Here is a 16,231-nt window from a genome sequence, read left to right on the forward strand (position 1 = left end):
CTTGTATGCCAAGCTTGCACATCCCTGGACACCATGGGCAATTTAGCATGGCCACCTGACCTGAAGGTCTTTGGACTGAGAGGGGAAACCAGAGCATGCGGAAGAAGCCTACACTGACATGGGGAGAATATGAAAACGCCACACAGACGGACACCCAACGCTGGTATCGAACCCAGATCCCTGGCGCTGTGAGGCAGCGGTGCTATCAACTGAGCTACCGTGCTGCCCCTTACTTCCTGGAGGAAGTCTTAAATATGTAGAAAGTTACACAAGGGAATAACCTTTAATATTAGAGTTGAACAGTTCAGAGTTAATGTCAGGAAGCACTTGGGCACAAATGAGAGTGGAAATCTGGAATATGATCCTCCAGAGAAGGTGTTGAGAGCATGTTCCACTGGAAATGGTAACGCCCAGATTGTGTCTTTGTGAAGCGTAGGCTTGCAAAGTTAGGGTGGATAGCACATGGTCATCATCTAACTGAATGTTGCAACAAGCATGAGGGACTCAATGGCATCTCACATGTTCCAAACATTAAATTGACCGCAGTGAATGGTGAATGTTGAGGCGTCTTCAGAAAGACAGTAAGTTTAAAGTGTTAGCAACACTGTCCTATTTTGCCCAGCCAAACAAATTGTTCACCACACTTTCTTTATTTTAAATGCTGTACATTTCGAGCATTTATTTTTGTGTTTTTAAAAGATTTCCCACCGTATGTAGCCGTCTGTAACTCTGCTCCAGAAAAGAAATCAAATTATTGTAGTTACACTCTCCTCCTTTCATTCACCAGTCCTCAACACCCCTATGATCTTGCCATTTATCCAATTCTGGCCTCTTACAATTGCCCATTTTCCTCTTTCACAGCTCTCATCTCCAGTGAATTAGTGACTGTCCTTTCAGCTACCTAATCTGTAAACTTCCCACTCATCTTTCTGCCTCTTTGTCCTCCTTTAAGATATCTTTTATAAAATTTTGATCATGTATCCTAATATATCTGCTGTTGCTTTGTATCATATCATTCTTCTAATCGCACCTTGGGGTGTTTTACAGTGATAAAGGTTGTGATAAAAATTTAATTTGTTGCTTCCTTTGTCTGTAACATCCACATAACTTTAATGTGTGCTGTAGAAACCTGCTAACATGACTTCTTCAAATTGTTCAGATGCAGAGGAATGACCTGGCAATGCACCTCCAGGATTACACACAGGCCCACATGCGGATGATGGCCCAGACGCTGCGCAGTGTGAGCTCAGGACTAAACTCCCAGGTGTCATCCATTAACATACTGAATTCAGAAGACGATTTCGAGCCAGCGACACTCCCAGGGTCACTGCAGGCCTCACGCTCGCAGTCAACACCAGCACTTGGGGCCTCGCCATCTTGTGACTGCTCACCTCTGATTCAGAACCTGAAAGAGACTGTTCATCAACTGGAGGGACGTCTGGTCCGGCAGGATCATCAGATCCGGGAGCTCACTGCTAAGATGGAGACGCAGAGTGGCCAGGTGGGGGACCTGAAACGGAGTGTCCGGGCACTGGAAGAACGCCTTGGTGAGCTGGAGGCCCAGCAGTGCAATGGGATTTTTATCTGGAAGGTGGAAAAATTTGGTGCCCACCTGCAGGCACAGGCAGAGGATCAGCCTGTCGTGCTCCACAGCCCTGGCTTTTATACAGGCAAGCCAGGCTACAAGCTGTGCCTCCGCCTGCACTTGCAGTCACCTAGTGCCCAACGCTGCTCCAACTACATCTCACTCTTTGTGCACACCATGCAGGGCGAGTATGACAGCTACCTAACCTGGCCCTTTCAGGGCACCATCCGGCTCTCTATTCTTGACCAGTCAGAGGGTCCCATCAAGCAGAACCATGAGGAGATCATGGAGAGCAAACCCGAGTTGCTGGCCTTCCAGCGGCCTGCTCTACAGCGCAACCCCAAGGGCTTCGGCTATGTCACCTTCCTGCATCTCAAAGCCCTCCAGCAGCGCACCTATGTGAAAGATGACGTGTTGCTGGTCCGCTGTGAAGTCGTGACCCGCTCTGATCTGAGCTGGATGCGGAAGGATGACTTCCAACCACGCTCAGCAGAAGGTGGTCTGTGACATTTAGCTGGTGCAGCAGAGCCGCTTAATAGCATTTGCTCCCAGGGCCTGTTACGATAAAAGCAGTAAGGGTGTTTATGTACGTGGGTAAGAGGAACCCCATGTCTTCCTTCCTCACTGACTTGTGTCAACAACGAACAGCCTGTTGCAATTAGTAATGGGTATAAAGGGGCTGGTAAATTTGAATTGACATTGCCAAGGAATTATTATCTCTGTTTTCTTAAGATAATTCTATTTTCATGCTCACAATTGATCACAGACTATTATCGTCCCTGTGTTAGTGTAATTTAACTGATTTGGCATCAATGTAAATAACACTGCACATGTTTAATATATACAAATATGTATCTTTTAATGTGAGAGTTCATTTCAGTTTGTTCCACTATCCCCTTCACTGACCAAAATTGTGTCTGAAACTCAGTCACATCTTGCAAAGTCTGTGTTCCAAGAGCAGAAGCTGTTGTAGCCTCATTAGGTGCAGTTCCAGGTGCCAGAGGCTGAGACTTTATCCCAGCTTTTCTGACGTCACTCTCCTTTCTCCTCCTTTCACATTGCCTCTTCCGAAAACTTGTTTCTTTGCTGGTTGAGTTCCAGAAACTGTGCTAGGTAACTGTGCAGTAAGATCTGAGCCATGATTCTGGCAGATGAGAAGGCCTCCATTCCACTGAGGGTAGTGGCATCTCAGCCTTTCCCACTTGCTTCAAGTAACAACTGTTAAATGTGTTTGTTATTACCCCCATTATCGAGATTACAGGAAACCTTTTCTGTCATTACTGAAATCAACTAACTTGGAATAATAGTTGGGTATTGCCTTTGACCAGATACTTAAAGGGATTAGCCGTACAAATACTGTGGTTATAACAGCAAATTTGGGGTCAATAACAGCCTCTATATTCCACAAAGCCTGTCAGCTGACTACCAGTCACATCAGAAGTGTGATGGAATAGTTTCTACTTGCCGAGTGGACTGCAGTTTGAATAACACGTGAAATTTAGCATCATCTAGAACAAAGCAGCCTGATCCATTGACACCCATCCACCACCTTAGACTTCTTTCATTTCCATTGCACAGTGGAAGCAGTGAGTACCTTCTGCAAGATATACTGCAGTAACTCACCCAACCACTCCATCGACAGTACCTGCCAGATCTCTTACCTCTACCACTTAAAAAGAAAAGGGCCGAAGACTGAAAATGTCACTGCCTGCAAGTTTCCCTGCAAACCACACATCAGCCTGACTGGAATTAAATCACTATACCTTCACAGTTACAGGGTCAAAATCCTGGAACTCCCTTCCTAGCAGCTCTAGGTATTTGTGTCCCTAACCATGTATTGCAAAGATTGAAAAAGGTGGCTCCCCACCACTTGCTCAAAGGCAGTTTGAATGGACAATATATGCTGGTCCATCCAGTGACACCCATTGCTGTAAATGAATTTTTAGAAAGTCTGGCATGGAATGTAGAAACTTTGTTAACTTGCTTCAGCCTCAGATCAGCATCAAGTAAAGAAGGACATGGAAGTTTTTCCATTGTTAATAATCATTGTCTCGCGACTCAACATCACCTTGGAATGACTGTATAGTCTGATTTCATTGTTGTTTGTGTGAGCATGTTTTCTGTCACGTGCCGTATTTCCTGACAATAGGAACAGTGACGACATTGGAACACTTTTTGAAAATTGTAAGGACCTAAAAGCTGCTACATAATGGTCCTGTCATGGAATCTTCTCTCTTACTGTGAAGTGAAAGGTGTGCCATGTTCATGGACAACACTCCTGCTTTGTTTCATCGTAAATGTGTTTCATTCAGGCAAAGTCTTACTGACTTTGAGTGGTATCTATTTATTTCGTTTATGTGTAGTTTTCCCCTCACAGATCATATCACTTGTATTAAAGAAATTCCAAACATTAGTCATTCCTGTAAAGTTAGTAGCATCCTTTGATTTCCAGTTTTTTTTAAACAAAAAGTGCCTGTGTTTCTGACTACCTCTCATCCATTTCTAGCATTTAAAGCAGACAGTGGCGCTCTTCCCCAGTGAGCCAGATAATGGGTGAAGTCTACCAGGTAGTGTCACACTGAACCCAGGTTTAAGCTGTTCTCTGTTTTGGATGAGCTGGTGCAACAGGCAAAGTGCTGATGAACTAGGTTATGGATGGATCATCAGCCATCTCTTCCACTGACTCCTACTCTGAACTATTTGAAGCTGGTGAGAACAGCGCAGTGCCTAAGCATGGGAAGATGTTTGCAGTTGAGTGACCTATGCAGTTCCTAACAGAAAGTGGGTGAAGTGGTGGAAAGCAATTGCCACTCAATAAAAAACTGTTGTGTTTGAGTCAACATCAATGGCTTGTTAAAAGAAAAAGTTGCAAGTTGGTAAATTCAGAAATTGTAAATTTTTATGTTTGTTTTCACGATGAATTGGATGAAGTGCATTATTGACACTTTAGCAATGTGCCTGTCATTTAGTTCATATATGAACTTGTGTTAAAAATGCAGTTAATATTTTTGGTGACTGTTTCAGTGAGGATTGTCGTCTTTATCAGTAGGAGGAGTCAATGAAAGGAAAAACATTTAAAAAAAAACAATGAAACATATGCTTTTGGATATTTTCTACCTTTTTCCCCCTTTAGTTTCACCATGTGCGTTTTAGACTACTCTTAGATGAAGAATGTTGGATCAAACTGCACTACAGAGACTTCAGCACATACAGTATGCCTCAGTCGTGAGGAATTTCAGAGATTGAAATACTGAATCAAGACCCAGCTGTACTCGAGAAATAGATCCCATGGCATTATTTACAAGAACATGGGAGTTCTACTAATGACCTGGCCAACATTTATCCCTTAAGCATCACTGTTTACACTCGGAAAGGTTATGCTAATTTTGTTGAGTCTTATGCTACTCACTGTACCAGGGACAATATATTCTAACTAATGCAACTGAACTGACTCTTATCAAAGTTTCAAATGATACTCTGCGTATAGGTGACAAAATTAGACTGTCTTTAAACTGTCTGCTTTGTTGTAACTGAGACAGCTCTTTGTATTTCATCTACTGACACTGCTAGCAGCCCTGCACATCTTTCCTTCTAAAATCCATTTCTTTTTTGGAAAGCTATGATTGAGCCTGCCTCTGCCACATTCTCAGGCAATGCATTCCAGATCATAACCACGTGTTACATGATTTATCTTAAACTGGTGCCCTGAATTTTTTGAAGTTTGACAATAGGAACTATGTGTCTCCATTCTGTAGAGATTCTTTTGAATACCTCTACCAAATCACCCCCATGCTTCTCCAGGGAAATCAGTACTGACTTCTCTAATCAATGCAAATAGAAATTTTCATCCAATGAACCATTCTTGTGAATCTCCTCTGCTACTGCTCTAATGTCTTCACATCTTTCCTAAAATGTTGTGACCATAGCTTTACACAGTTCTTCAGCTGAAGCTGACACAATATCAAGTCTGCTCTGCCATTCAATTAGATAATGGCTGTTCTGGTTTTAACCTCAGTTCTGTATTCCGGAATATTCTCTCAATCTTCCATCCCCTTGATAATTAAGAATCTATCTACCTCTACCTTAAAACTGTTTAAAGGTTCTGCATCCACTACCTTTTGAGAAAGGGAAAAAGTTTCTGCATTTTGGTTTTAAATGGACACCCCCTTATTTTTAAACTGTGACCCACTACTTCTAGATTATCCCACAAGAGAAAACATGCTTTCAACATTTCCTTCTGGTGCGTCCCTGATTTTAATGACTTCACAATTCGAAATTGTGCATTCATCTAGTTACACCACAAGCTCTTCACTGATCTCTCTAACTCTTTTCTTCCTTTGGGATGTTCTTTAAAATCTGTGTTTAGTACTCTTCTGCCTCTTTTATACAGCCCAGAGTAAATCCCAATTGCTTATTAACTGCTCTCTATCTTGTTATCTTAAGTGAGTTGTGCACCTACATCTCCAGATTCCTCTACACCTGTGCCAATTTTATTATTGTCTGCCTTAATTTATATTTCTCTTGTATTTCCTACTGTATGGATTTCTTCACACTTCTCTCTATTAATTTTCTTTTCCTTCTCACTTTCCTGCATTAAATTTCATCTGGCCAGGTTGTGATCACACCATCCTCCTCTAGTCCCTCCCGTGATGTTCAATTGGATGATGACACCCTCAAATGGTTCCATTTACAATCTATCTTGACAAAGTGAGAATATCTCTTGCAATGACTTTTTTTCATGCTGTCCGAAAATTAACTCTGTTGGCCCCCAAGATCTGGTCATCATCTCCTCCATTCTCTCATCAAAATGCTGCCCCTCACTGACAATTTGCAACAGCGTTGCTTTTCACATGCTTACTGATGACCTCTGGCTCTACCTCACCATCAACTGTCTCAACTCCTCCACTGTTGCTAAGTTTTCAGATTGTTGCTCTCGTGGCTGATGTTGGATAACTAAATTTCCTCCAGCTATATTTTGGGAATACTGAAGCAATTCGCTTCAGTTGTCATTATAAACTCTATTCCTAATTACCAGCACCCATCCTTCTCTGTCAACTGCTTTAAGTTTAAACCAGACTGTTTGTTATCTTGTTGTTAAAATTAACCACAAGTTGAATTTCTAGCTTCATATCTTAGCTAGAATTAGGGCACCAATTTCCATTTCTGAATCATTGCCTGATTCTATTCTCCCTTGGTTCCATCTGCTTTTGAAACTCATTCATCCCTTTGCACCCTCTTTGCTTGACTATTCCAATAAAATTCTGGTTGATCACTCCTCATTCCACCTGCTGTAGCCTTTAAGATCATTCAAAACTCTGCTTGCGTACTTACATTAAGTCCCATTCATCTGTCACTCTTGTTCTCACTTAAAGTGATGTCTTGAGTTTAAAATTCTCAACCTTGTTTCCAAAAGGTGGCCTCAATCCCTTCACCAACCCTATAATCTTATGAGATACATGTGCTCATCTAACTTTTCATCCCTGAAGTTAATGATTCCATATTATGGTATTTGTGGCTTCCATTTGTCCAGGGCCCAAGTTCAGGAATACCTTCCCCACTGTCTACCTTCTAACCCTCTACCTTCCCTTGGGTCATTCTCTGAAATCTGCCTTTGGCTTAAAATTGACTATCTCATGTGGCTTGATTTTTTTCAAAAAAAGTAATGGTCATGGAAGTTCTTTGGGATATTTTATTACATTAAAGGTTCTAGATGGACAAAAGTTGATTTGTACAAAAACAGAAGTTGCTGGAAAAGCTCAGCAGGTCTGGCAGCATCTGTGAAGAAAACATCAGAGTTAACGTTTTTGGTTCAGTGACCCCTTCTCAGAACTGGTTTTGGTTTTTAAATGTTGATTTGTACCTGATCCTGCATTCACTGCACTGGGATTGACCTATTCAAAATAGGCACTCACCTTATTTTGTCTGTCTTCCACTTTCTGTAATTTATTCTGTCTGACCTCACCTTCTCTGTAAAGGTTATTCTGTCTGATCTCACTATTCTATTTGGTTTATTCTGTCTGATCTTATATTTTCTAGTCTGTCTGATCTACTCTGTCTGATCTTGTCATCTGCAGTGCCAGGTTTATTCTATCTGATCTCTCCCTCTTGTACGCTAGCCTGTATTCTGATTGTCCCCAACATGGTTAAATGCTGGGTCAATCTGATTTCACAACATTAAAATGCTCTGTAACAGATCCTTTTTGTTCGCACTTCCCAATTCTTTTCACTGTAGGAAGGGGAATGTTTATTTTGTAACTTGTTTCTTGATAACATTTAGAATCTAATATTATGTCATTGACTCAACTCGGGAATATACTATACTTACAAAAATGTGAATTGTGTAAATAAATTGTTTTAAAAATTGTCTCACACCTCTAATCTCTTAAAAGTTTTGCCATCAGGGTATTAATAGATTTTGTAATAGGTGCACATCAAAGGGCTAAACTCTCAGTGGTGGCAGTCTAACAATTTAAAAGACCATATTATCGGCAGCATAAGACAAGATGATTCTTTTTCACTTTCAAGGTGAGTCTGTAGGTGGCTGTACAGACTGATGCAGCACTGCAGGCTCTGTTACACTTGGGGCAGGTGGAGGTTACAGGAAGGGGTGGCTGGAACATTGCTGTGGCAGCATGCTCCTTTCACTCTTACCGCCTAGCTTCCATTTTTTTCCCCCTGATGGCAAGTCTGAAGGAGCTCGATGCCTTCCCTGATGCTTTTCCTCCACGTTTGATCGTCTTGTGCCAGTGATTCCTAGGTGCCTGCGGGAATGCCGCACTTTGAAGCCTTGAGGATATCGCTGAAGCGTTTCCTCTGTCCACCTGGGACTTGCCTGCTGTTTCAAAGCTAGGAGTAGAACAGCCGTTTCGGGAGTCTCATGTCACTCATGCGGATGACATGCCCAGCCTATCGTAGCCAATCAAGGGTGGTCAGTGCCTCGATGCTGGGGACCTGGTTGAGTGTGCTGGTGTTGATGCGTCTTCCCAGCAGATTCGCAGGACCCTGCGTAGGCAGCGTTTGTGATACTGCTCCAGTGCCTTGAGATGTCTGCGGTGGATAGACATATTTAAATGACAGCTCAAGAATCACTCTTATAGCAGTGGCATAACTGTCACTTCTTCCAACAGTATTCTCTGACCTGGGATTTGGATTGTTGTGTTATTGTGATTTGGATGTGTCATCGCTGCTGCGTCAAGATGTTAGGTTTCCCTATTTAACGCAACAAACATTGTGGGACTTGATAAGATAAGGCTGTAACCATTGGGAGAACGATAGGTAAGTAGCAAAAGTAGCAAGTAGCCTTGTTTCTTTTACGCAGCCCTGCATACAAAATAAATCAGTGGCTGTGCAATTAGAAGATACTACATAACTCTTGAGAAAATTGTCCCTGCAATGGGCTATCCTAGCATCATACTCGGGAAAGTGCATAGTAAAGGCAACAGAGGGGCTAAACTAAATGGAAAGAGCATAAATGTCTTGCGGGGGGGGGGGGGGGAGTACAAACTCATGAGGAGTATAGACAAGGTGGATAGCAAGAAGTTTTTCCCCAGAGTGAGTGACTCAATTACTAGGGGTCATGAGTTCAAAGTGAGAGGAGGAAAGTTCAGGGGAGATATGCGTGGAAAGTTCCTTACGCAGAGGGTGGTGGGCGCCTGGAACGTGTTGCCAGCAGAGGTGATAGATGCAGACACAATAGTGTCTTTTAAGATAATAAAATGTGAGGCTGGTGCTCCTGAGATGCTGCTGGGCCTGCTGTGTTCATCCAGCCTCACATTTTATTATCTTGGGTTCTCCAGCATCTGCAGTTCCCATTATCAGTGTCTTTTAAGATGTATCTGGACAGGTACATGGCTGGGCAGGGAGCAAAGGGATACAGACCCTTAGAAAATAGATGACAGGTTTAGAAAGAGCATCTCGATCAGTGCAGGCTTGGAGGGCTGAAGGGCCTGTTCCTGTGCTCTAATTTTCTTTGTTCATTTTTCTATATTTTGCAGTGTCTGTTATGAGATTTACAAACCGTAATTGAGCATTGGAAAGGGATTCTCCGGATTTCTCAATATTTTCCTCCAATTGTTGAAAGGAATTCTGTCTAACTAGTTACTAATAACTCTAGTTTGAAATTTTAAGCTGTTCCCAATTTAAAGCCACTGTTTTCTATGTTTGCTGAATTCGGTTGTTCTTCCTTGCTCCATGTATTTTCTAATTAAACCATAAACAGACCATGACTCAATGCTCACCTTTTGTGAGTAATAACGCAGCAGGAATGGGGCTTGAGCCTACCCTGTCGGTTTTATTTTGCACCATACTCTAGCCAACTAAGCCAATCTGTTTTATAGCGATAATTAGCATGTTATTGCTGTTAAATTGGTTAATGACCCCTTCCCCACCCCCTAGAATCAACCAGGGGATGTAGCTCACAAATAGCCTGCACCTATTTATTACATTGCAGGGATCATTAGTTCACCATCTTTGTTTCTAGTATTCCTACATGCAACAGATAACCACCACACAGTTGATTAGCTGCATATGAGTCGGGGCTGGATATTATCAATGGCCAAAGCTACTTTACGATGGTTGCACTTCTTTATAAGGAAGGGGCATTGCAAGTGTGATAAGTAGGTCTTAAAAAGCGAATCTGAACAGCGTTTGAATGTGTGAAGGTGCCAACATAAATTAAGCTCACATTGCAGGGGGTAGAATGAAGAAGAAACACTGTGTCCCCATTGGGATGAGGTTAGGAGTCGTGCCAAACAAATGTTTGGAAAGCAGGAAGATATAGTAGTGGCAGAGATCAACACCAGAAGTATAGCTCCATTATCATGGATGCAGTGCAGGCTGATGTTTAATGATTCTGATACAAGTTGGCAAAGTGGGCAAATTGATCTTCAAATGTCATATCCTTTCAACTACTGCATTTGCCTCATGCATTGCTCAATTTGCTGACCTCATCATCCATTGACTAGCAATCTCTGTAGACCAGTAGTTATCTTTTCAATTTACATGCTTTTATTCACAGTCACACACTTAACACCTTTGTAAGACTCAATCTCTCAATTCCAACCTATGCTAAGATTTGACTGTGGCAGGCACATAGAGCACATCCAGAGTGAGACAAACTCAGAAAAAGAAATGTGTGTTTCTGGGAATTTGGAGCACAATTGGAATTTGGTGCAAAAGCGAAGAGGTTTTTTTTTAAGTATATGCTTTTCCTTGTGGTTTATAATTTGTAAGGATTATATTCTACAGGAATGAGGACCCTAAAATGATTGATCTAATTTGATATTAAGCATCTTTCAAAAAATTTAATTTAAAAGTGGGAAGTCATGGTAGGAGAGTTCAAGATTTTCTCCTCCTGCTTTACAGAGGAGGATAGGCACATTTCCAGTGTGCAGGGCCAGTCTGTGTGCAAGAAGTGGCTTCAGCTGTAGCTCCTGGAAGCCCAAGTTTCTGAGCTGGAGCACCAGCTGAGATACTGTGGAGCATTCGCAAAGCTGAAGGTATCATGCATAGCACATACAGAGATAAATTCACACTGCAAGCAAAGTCTCCTTGGGCAGAAAGGGAATGGGTGACCACCAAGCAGAATAAAACGAGGAGGCAGGTACTATCTGTGACCATTCCCTTACAAAACAGATATACCAGTTTAGATGCTGTTGGGGAAATTGGCCTGTCATAGGAAATCAGTAACAGCCAAAATTGTTACACCATTATTGGCTTTGCTGTATTGTAAAGAAGCAGCAAATGTGGGAATGCAATAGTTACAGGCAAATCAAGTGCAAAGAGGAATAGATAAGTGTTTCTGTGGCTCCTGAGACCCCAGGATGGAATGTTGTCTCCCTGGTGCTAGGGTCAAGGGTGTTCACTATGACCCTTTATGATCCTGGCCCTTGATTTCACTGTTTATTTCTTCTCTTGCTCCCTTTTCTGTGTATTGTGCTTGTCCTTGATTCTCCTGCTCCTGAATCCTTGCGTAGGTTTCCGTCACCCTGCCAATTTAGTTTAAACTATTCTGACAAATCCTGCCCCCACCCCCTCCAGTATATCAGTCTCAGTCGTCTCCTAATGTAACCTGTGTAGTTTGCACTGGTCCCACCTCCCCTAGAACTGGTCTCAATGCCCCATGAATGCAAACCCCACCCCTTTGCCATGTATTCATCTGATATACCCTACTTATTGCTACTCTGACGAACATATGACACTGGCAGTAATCCTGCGGTCACCACTTTTGAGATCCTACTTTTCAACCTGCTTCCTACCTCCCTATATTCTGCTTTTGGGACCACTTTCCTTGTCTGTGCTTGCATCAATATATAACACAATTACTGGCTGTACGCTGTTCTTCTCCAGAAGCTCCTGTAGTCACTGGGATGATGGTGGGAAGACAATGACAAACATTCAAAGAATACGTGGATGAATTGCAATAATTGTCCGGCACTAAAGTAAAACAGGAAAGGTTTCAAACCATGGCTTATAGGGAAAATTAGACCGAGTATTACATCTAAAGAAAAGGCATACAAATTGGCCAGAAAAGACAACAGATCTAAGAAGTGAGAGCAATTTGGAATTCAACAAAGAATTCAAGAAAGGAGAAAAAAGTATGAGAGCAAGTTTGCAGAGTACGTAAAAACTGACTATAGGTATTGGAGTGAAAAAGATTGGTGAAGACAAATCTAGGTCCTTGCATTCAGAAACAGAAGAGTTGATAATGGGTAACAAAGAAATGGCTGACCAACAAAATGCATGCTTTGGTTCTGTTTTCATAAAGGATGACTCAATAATATAGCAGAAACATTAGGTAATACAGTTTACTGAGAGGGAGGAGCTGAAGGAAATCAGTATTAGTAGGGAAATGGAGTTGGGGATATTGATGGAATTGAAGGCTGATAAATCCCCCAGGTCTGATAATTTATATCCCAAAGTATTTGAGGAAGTGGCCCTGAAAATAATGGCAGCATTGATGGTTATCTTCTAAGATTCTGTAAACTCTGGAACAGTTCCTACATATTGCAGAGTAGCTAATTTAACCCTGTTGTTTAGAAAGGAGTACAGAGAAAGCTGGAAATTATAAACCGTCAGCCTGATGTCAGCAACGGAGAAAATGCTAGAGTCCATCATAAAATAATTAATAGCTGAGCACTTGGAAGACAGTGCTAGGATGGAGACAGAATGGCTTACGAAAGGGAAATCGTGCTTGACAAATCTACTGGAATTCTTCAAGGATGTAGCCAATAGACTTGATCCAGGGGAGCTTTTGAATTTGTAGGCTTTCTACAAAGTCTAGTATCACAGTTCAATGTAAAAAATTAAAGTCTATGGGATTGAGATGGATAGCAAACTGGAAACAAAGAGTGTGAATAAACAGAGATAACACGGTGGAACAGAAACCAAGATCATTTAATGATTATGGTGGTTTCCACAAAACTTCCTGAAGCAGTGCATTAGGAAAAATTACAGCAAAAGTGATAGTGGAAACGTTAGAGAGATAGTAGGAACTGCAGATGCTGGAGAATCTGAGATAACAAGGTGCAGAGCTGGATGAACACAGCAGATCAAGCAGCATCAGAGGAGCAGGAAAGCTTGACATTTTGGGTCGGGGCCCTTCTTCAGAAAAGTGGGAATAAACTGGTATTTTTCCAAATGGCTTGTAGTGACGAGTGAGGTACCACAGAGATCAGCGATAGGACCCCAGCTATTCACAATAAAGAATAATGATTTATACGTAGGAACTAAATGTAATATGTAAAAAGTGTGCAGATGACACAAAGCTTGGTGGAAGGGGAATTGTGAGATGCTTCATTGTGATTTAAACAGGCTGAGCAGGCAAGTGCATGGCAGCTGTAGTATAATGTGGATAAATGTGAGTTTATTCACTTTGGTAGCAAAACCAGGAAGGTAAATTATTATCTGAATGGCTATAAATTCAGAGAGGGGAATGTGCAGCAGAATCCAGGTGTCCAGATGCTGAAATGAAGCGTGCAGGCTGAGCAAGCTGCAAAGAAGGCAAATGGTATGTTGGCCTTCTTAGTGACAGAATTTAGAGGAGCAGGGATGTTTTGCTGCAATTATATAGGGCCTTGGTTGACTAACAAACTAATAACTTAAATAACCAAGTAGAGATGTCTGGGCAGGTGATGTCTGTTGCAGCTGCATGATGTGGGAGCTGGCTGATCCCATTGCCAGCTGCAGTGACCACATCTGTAGTCAGTGTTAGTTGCTGAAAAAGATTTGATGGGCTGGATTTCGAGCTTCAAATGCTGCAACACATCCGGGGGCACTGTGTTTCAGGAGGCTGTCACACCTGATAGATAAAGTACTTCAAATTCAGTCAGTGATCGGGATCAGCAGGGTATGATTGCAAGGGAGGCAGTTAGGGGGATCCTGCAGCCAGGAACGCAGGAGCCTCAGCTCTTGACCTTGCCCAACGGGTACGAGGTACTTGCTCCCTGTGAGGATGAGGAAAAGGGCTGGATGGAGGACGAGCCGACTGACCATTGCACCAGGGCACAAGACGCCATTCAAGAGTGGGTAGCAAAAAGACAAGTGGTAGTTCTAATGGGCTCTTTAATTAGGGGGATTGATAGCATCCTTTGTAAGAAGGATTGAGAATCCTGCATGATATATTGGCTACATAGTGCCAAGGTGATGGACATCTCTGACTGGCTTGAAAGGATATTGGAGGGGAAGGGTGAGGATCCAGTTGTTGTGGTCCATGTTGGGACAGGCAACATAGGCAAGGCAAGGAAGGAGGACCTGTTTGGGGATTATCAAGTGCTGGGTACAAAATCAAGGAGCAGGACCTCAAGGGTTATAATCTCTGGACTACTACCCCAGTCAATTGGGATAGGGATGAGAAAATTAGGGAAGTAAATACATCACTAAAGGAGTCGTGTGGGAAAGGGGGGCTCCATTTCATGGGGCACTGGTATCTCTTTTGGAACAGGAGGGATCGTTGGGACGGTTTCCACCTGAACCGAACTGGAACCAGTTTCTAGCAAAAAGGATAAATAGGCTGGTCACTAGGACTTTAAAACTAGTGAACTGGGGGGAAGGGAAGGGGGAAACAACAGGCAATATAATGATAAATAGAAAAGGAAACAACAGGTTAACACTTATACAGGAGGGTTTAACTACATTGAGGACTATGAAGGAAGTTAAGAGAATGGAAAACTCAGGAGATATTATTAATGGAGATGTTAGAATTCAAGAAGCTGATACAAAAACTAACATTTGAAACAAGGTAGATGAGTTAACGGCACAAAGTATCATGAATGAGTGTAATTTATAGTGCAGGATGGTCACGACTGGGAATTAAATATCCAGGGGCATCAGACTATTCGGAAAGACAGACAGGAAGTTAAAGGAGGTGGTGTTGCTCTGATATTTAAAGGATGACATCAGGGCAGTTGTGAGAGATGACGTAGGTCCCATGGAGAATAGGGTTGAGTCTATTTGGGTGGAAATTAGAATTTCTAAGAAGAAAAGGTCACTGATAAACATAGCCCATAGGCCATCAAATAATGACATTGGGACAGGCAATAAGCAAAGAAATAACTAATGCCCATAAACAGGGTCTGGCGTTTATTGAGGGAGATTTTAATCTATATGTTAAATGGTCAAACGAGGCCAGTCAAGGCACCCTTGAGGAGATGTTCATTGAATGTGTTCACGATAGCTGTCTTCAACAGTACGTAATGTAACTGACAAGGGAGGAAGCTATCCTTGATCTGGTCCTGTCTAATGAGTCAGCGATAATTAATGATCTCATAGTTAGGGATCCTCTCAGAAGGAACAAACACAGTATGGTTGAATTTAGAATACAAATGGAAAGTGAGAGGATAAAATTCAATACCAGGGTCCTGTGTTTAAACAAACGAGACTACAATGTGACGAGGGAGGAGTTGGCTAAAGTAGACTGGAAGCAAAGACTGTGTGGTGAGATACTTGAGGAACAGTGGAGGACTTTCAAAGCAATTTTTCAAAGTGCTCAGCAAAAGTATATACCGGTGAGAAGGAAGGACTGTAGGGAAAGGGGTGATCAACTATGAACGTCTAAGGAAATGAGGGAGGCTATCAAATTGAAAGATAAGGCAGACAAAGTGGTAAAGACGAGTGTGAAACTAAAAGATTAGGAAAACTTTAAAAGTCAACAGAAAGCCACAAAAAAGGCTACATGGAAAAGTAAGATAGATTATGAGACTAAACTAGCTTAGACTATGAACACAAATAGCAAAAGTTTCTATAAATATATAAAGCAAAAAAAAAGTGGCTAAAGTAAACAATGGCCCTTTAGAGGATGACAAGGGTGATTTAATAAAGGGAAATGAGGAAATAGCTGAGGCATTGGACAGGTATTTTGTGACGGTTTTCACAGTGGAGGAAACGAATAACTTGCCAGTGATTAATGACAAAGAGACTAAGGTAAGGTGAGGATCTAGACAGGATCATTATCATGAAAGAGGTAGTGTTGGGTAAATGCTAATGGAGCTAAAGGTAGACAAGTCTCCTGGCCCTGACAGAATGCATCCCAGGGCACTAAAAGAGATGGCAGGAGTAATAGGAAATGCACTCATGGTAATTTTCCAAAATTCACTAGACTCTGGGGCAGTTCCAGCGATTTGGAATACAGTCAATGTGATGCCACCGTTC

General features: G+C 42.0%; 1 protein-coding gene across 1 annotated transcript in view; it reads left to right on the forward strand.

Annotated features, from left to right (window-relative positions):
* traf6 (TNF receptor-associated factor 6) overlaps positions 1 to 7,911 on the forward strand; it is a 57,399-nt gene extending 49,488 nt beyond the window's left edge. The window contains exon 8 of the mRNA XM_059651880.1: positions 1,160 to 7,911. Within this exon, the coding sequence (XP_059507863.1) occupies positions 1,160 to 2,092 (933 nt within the window). The 3' untranslated portion in view covers positions 2,093 to 7,911. The remainder of the gene's footprint in view (positions 1 to 1,159) is intronic.
* Positions 7,912 to 16,231: the final 8,320 nt, after the last annotated feature.

The sequence above is a fragment of the Stegostoma tigrinum genome, chromosome 17, assembly GCF_030684315.1.
Source record: "Stegostoma tigrinum isolate sSteTig4 chromosome 17, sSteTig4.hap1, whole genome shotgun sequence".
Lineage (NCBI taxonomy): Eukaryota > Metazoa > Chordata > Chondrichthyes > Orectolobiformes > Stegostomatidae > Stegostoma > Stegostoma tigrinum.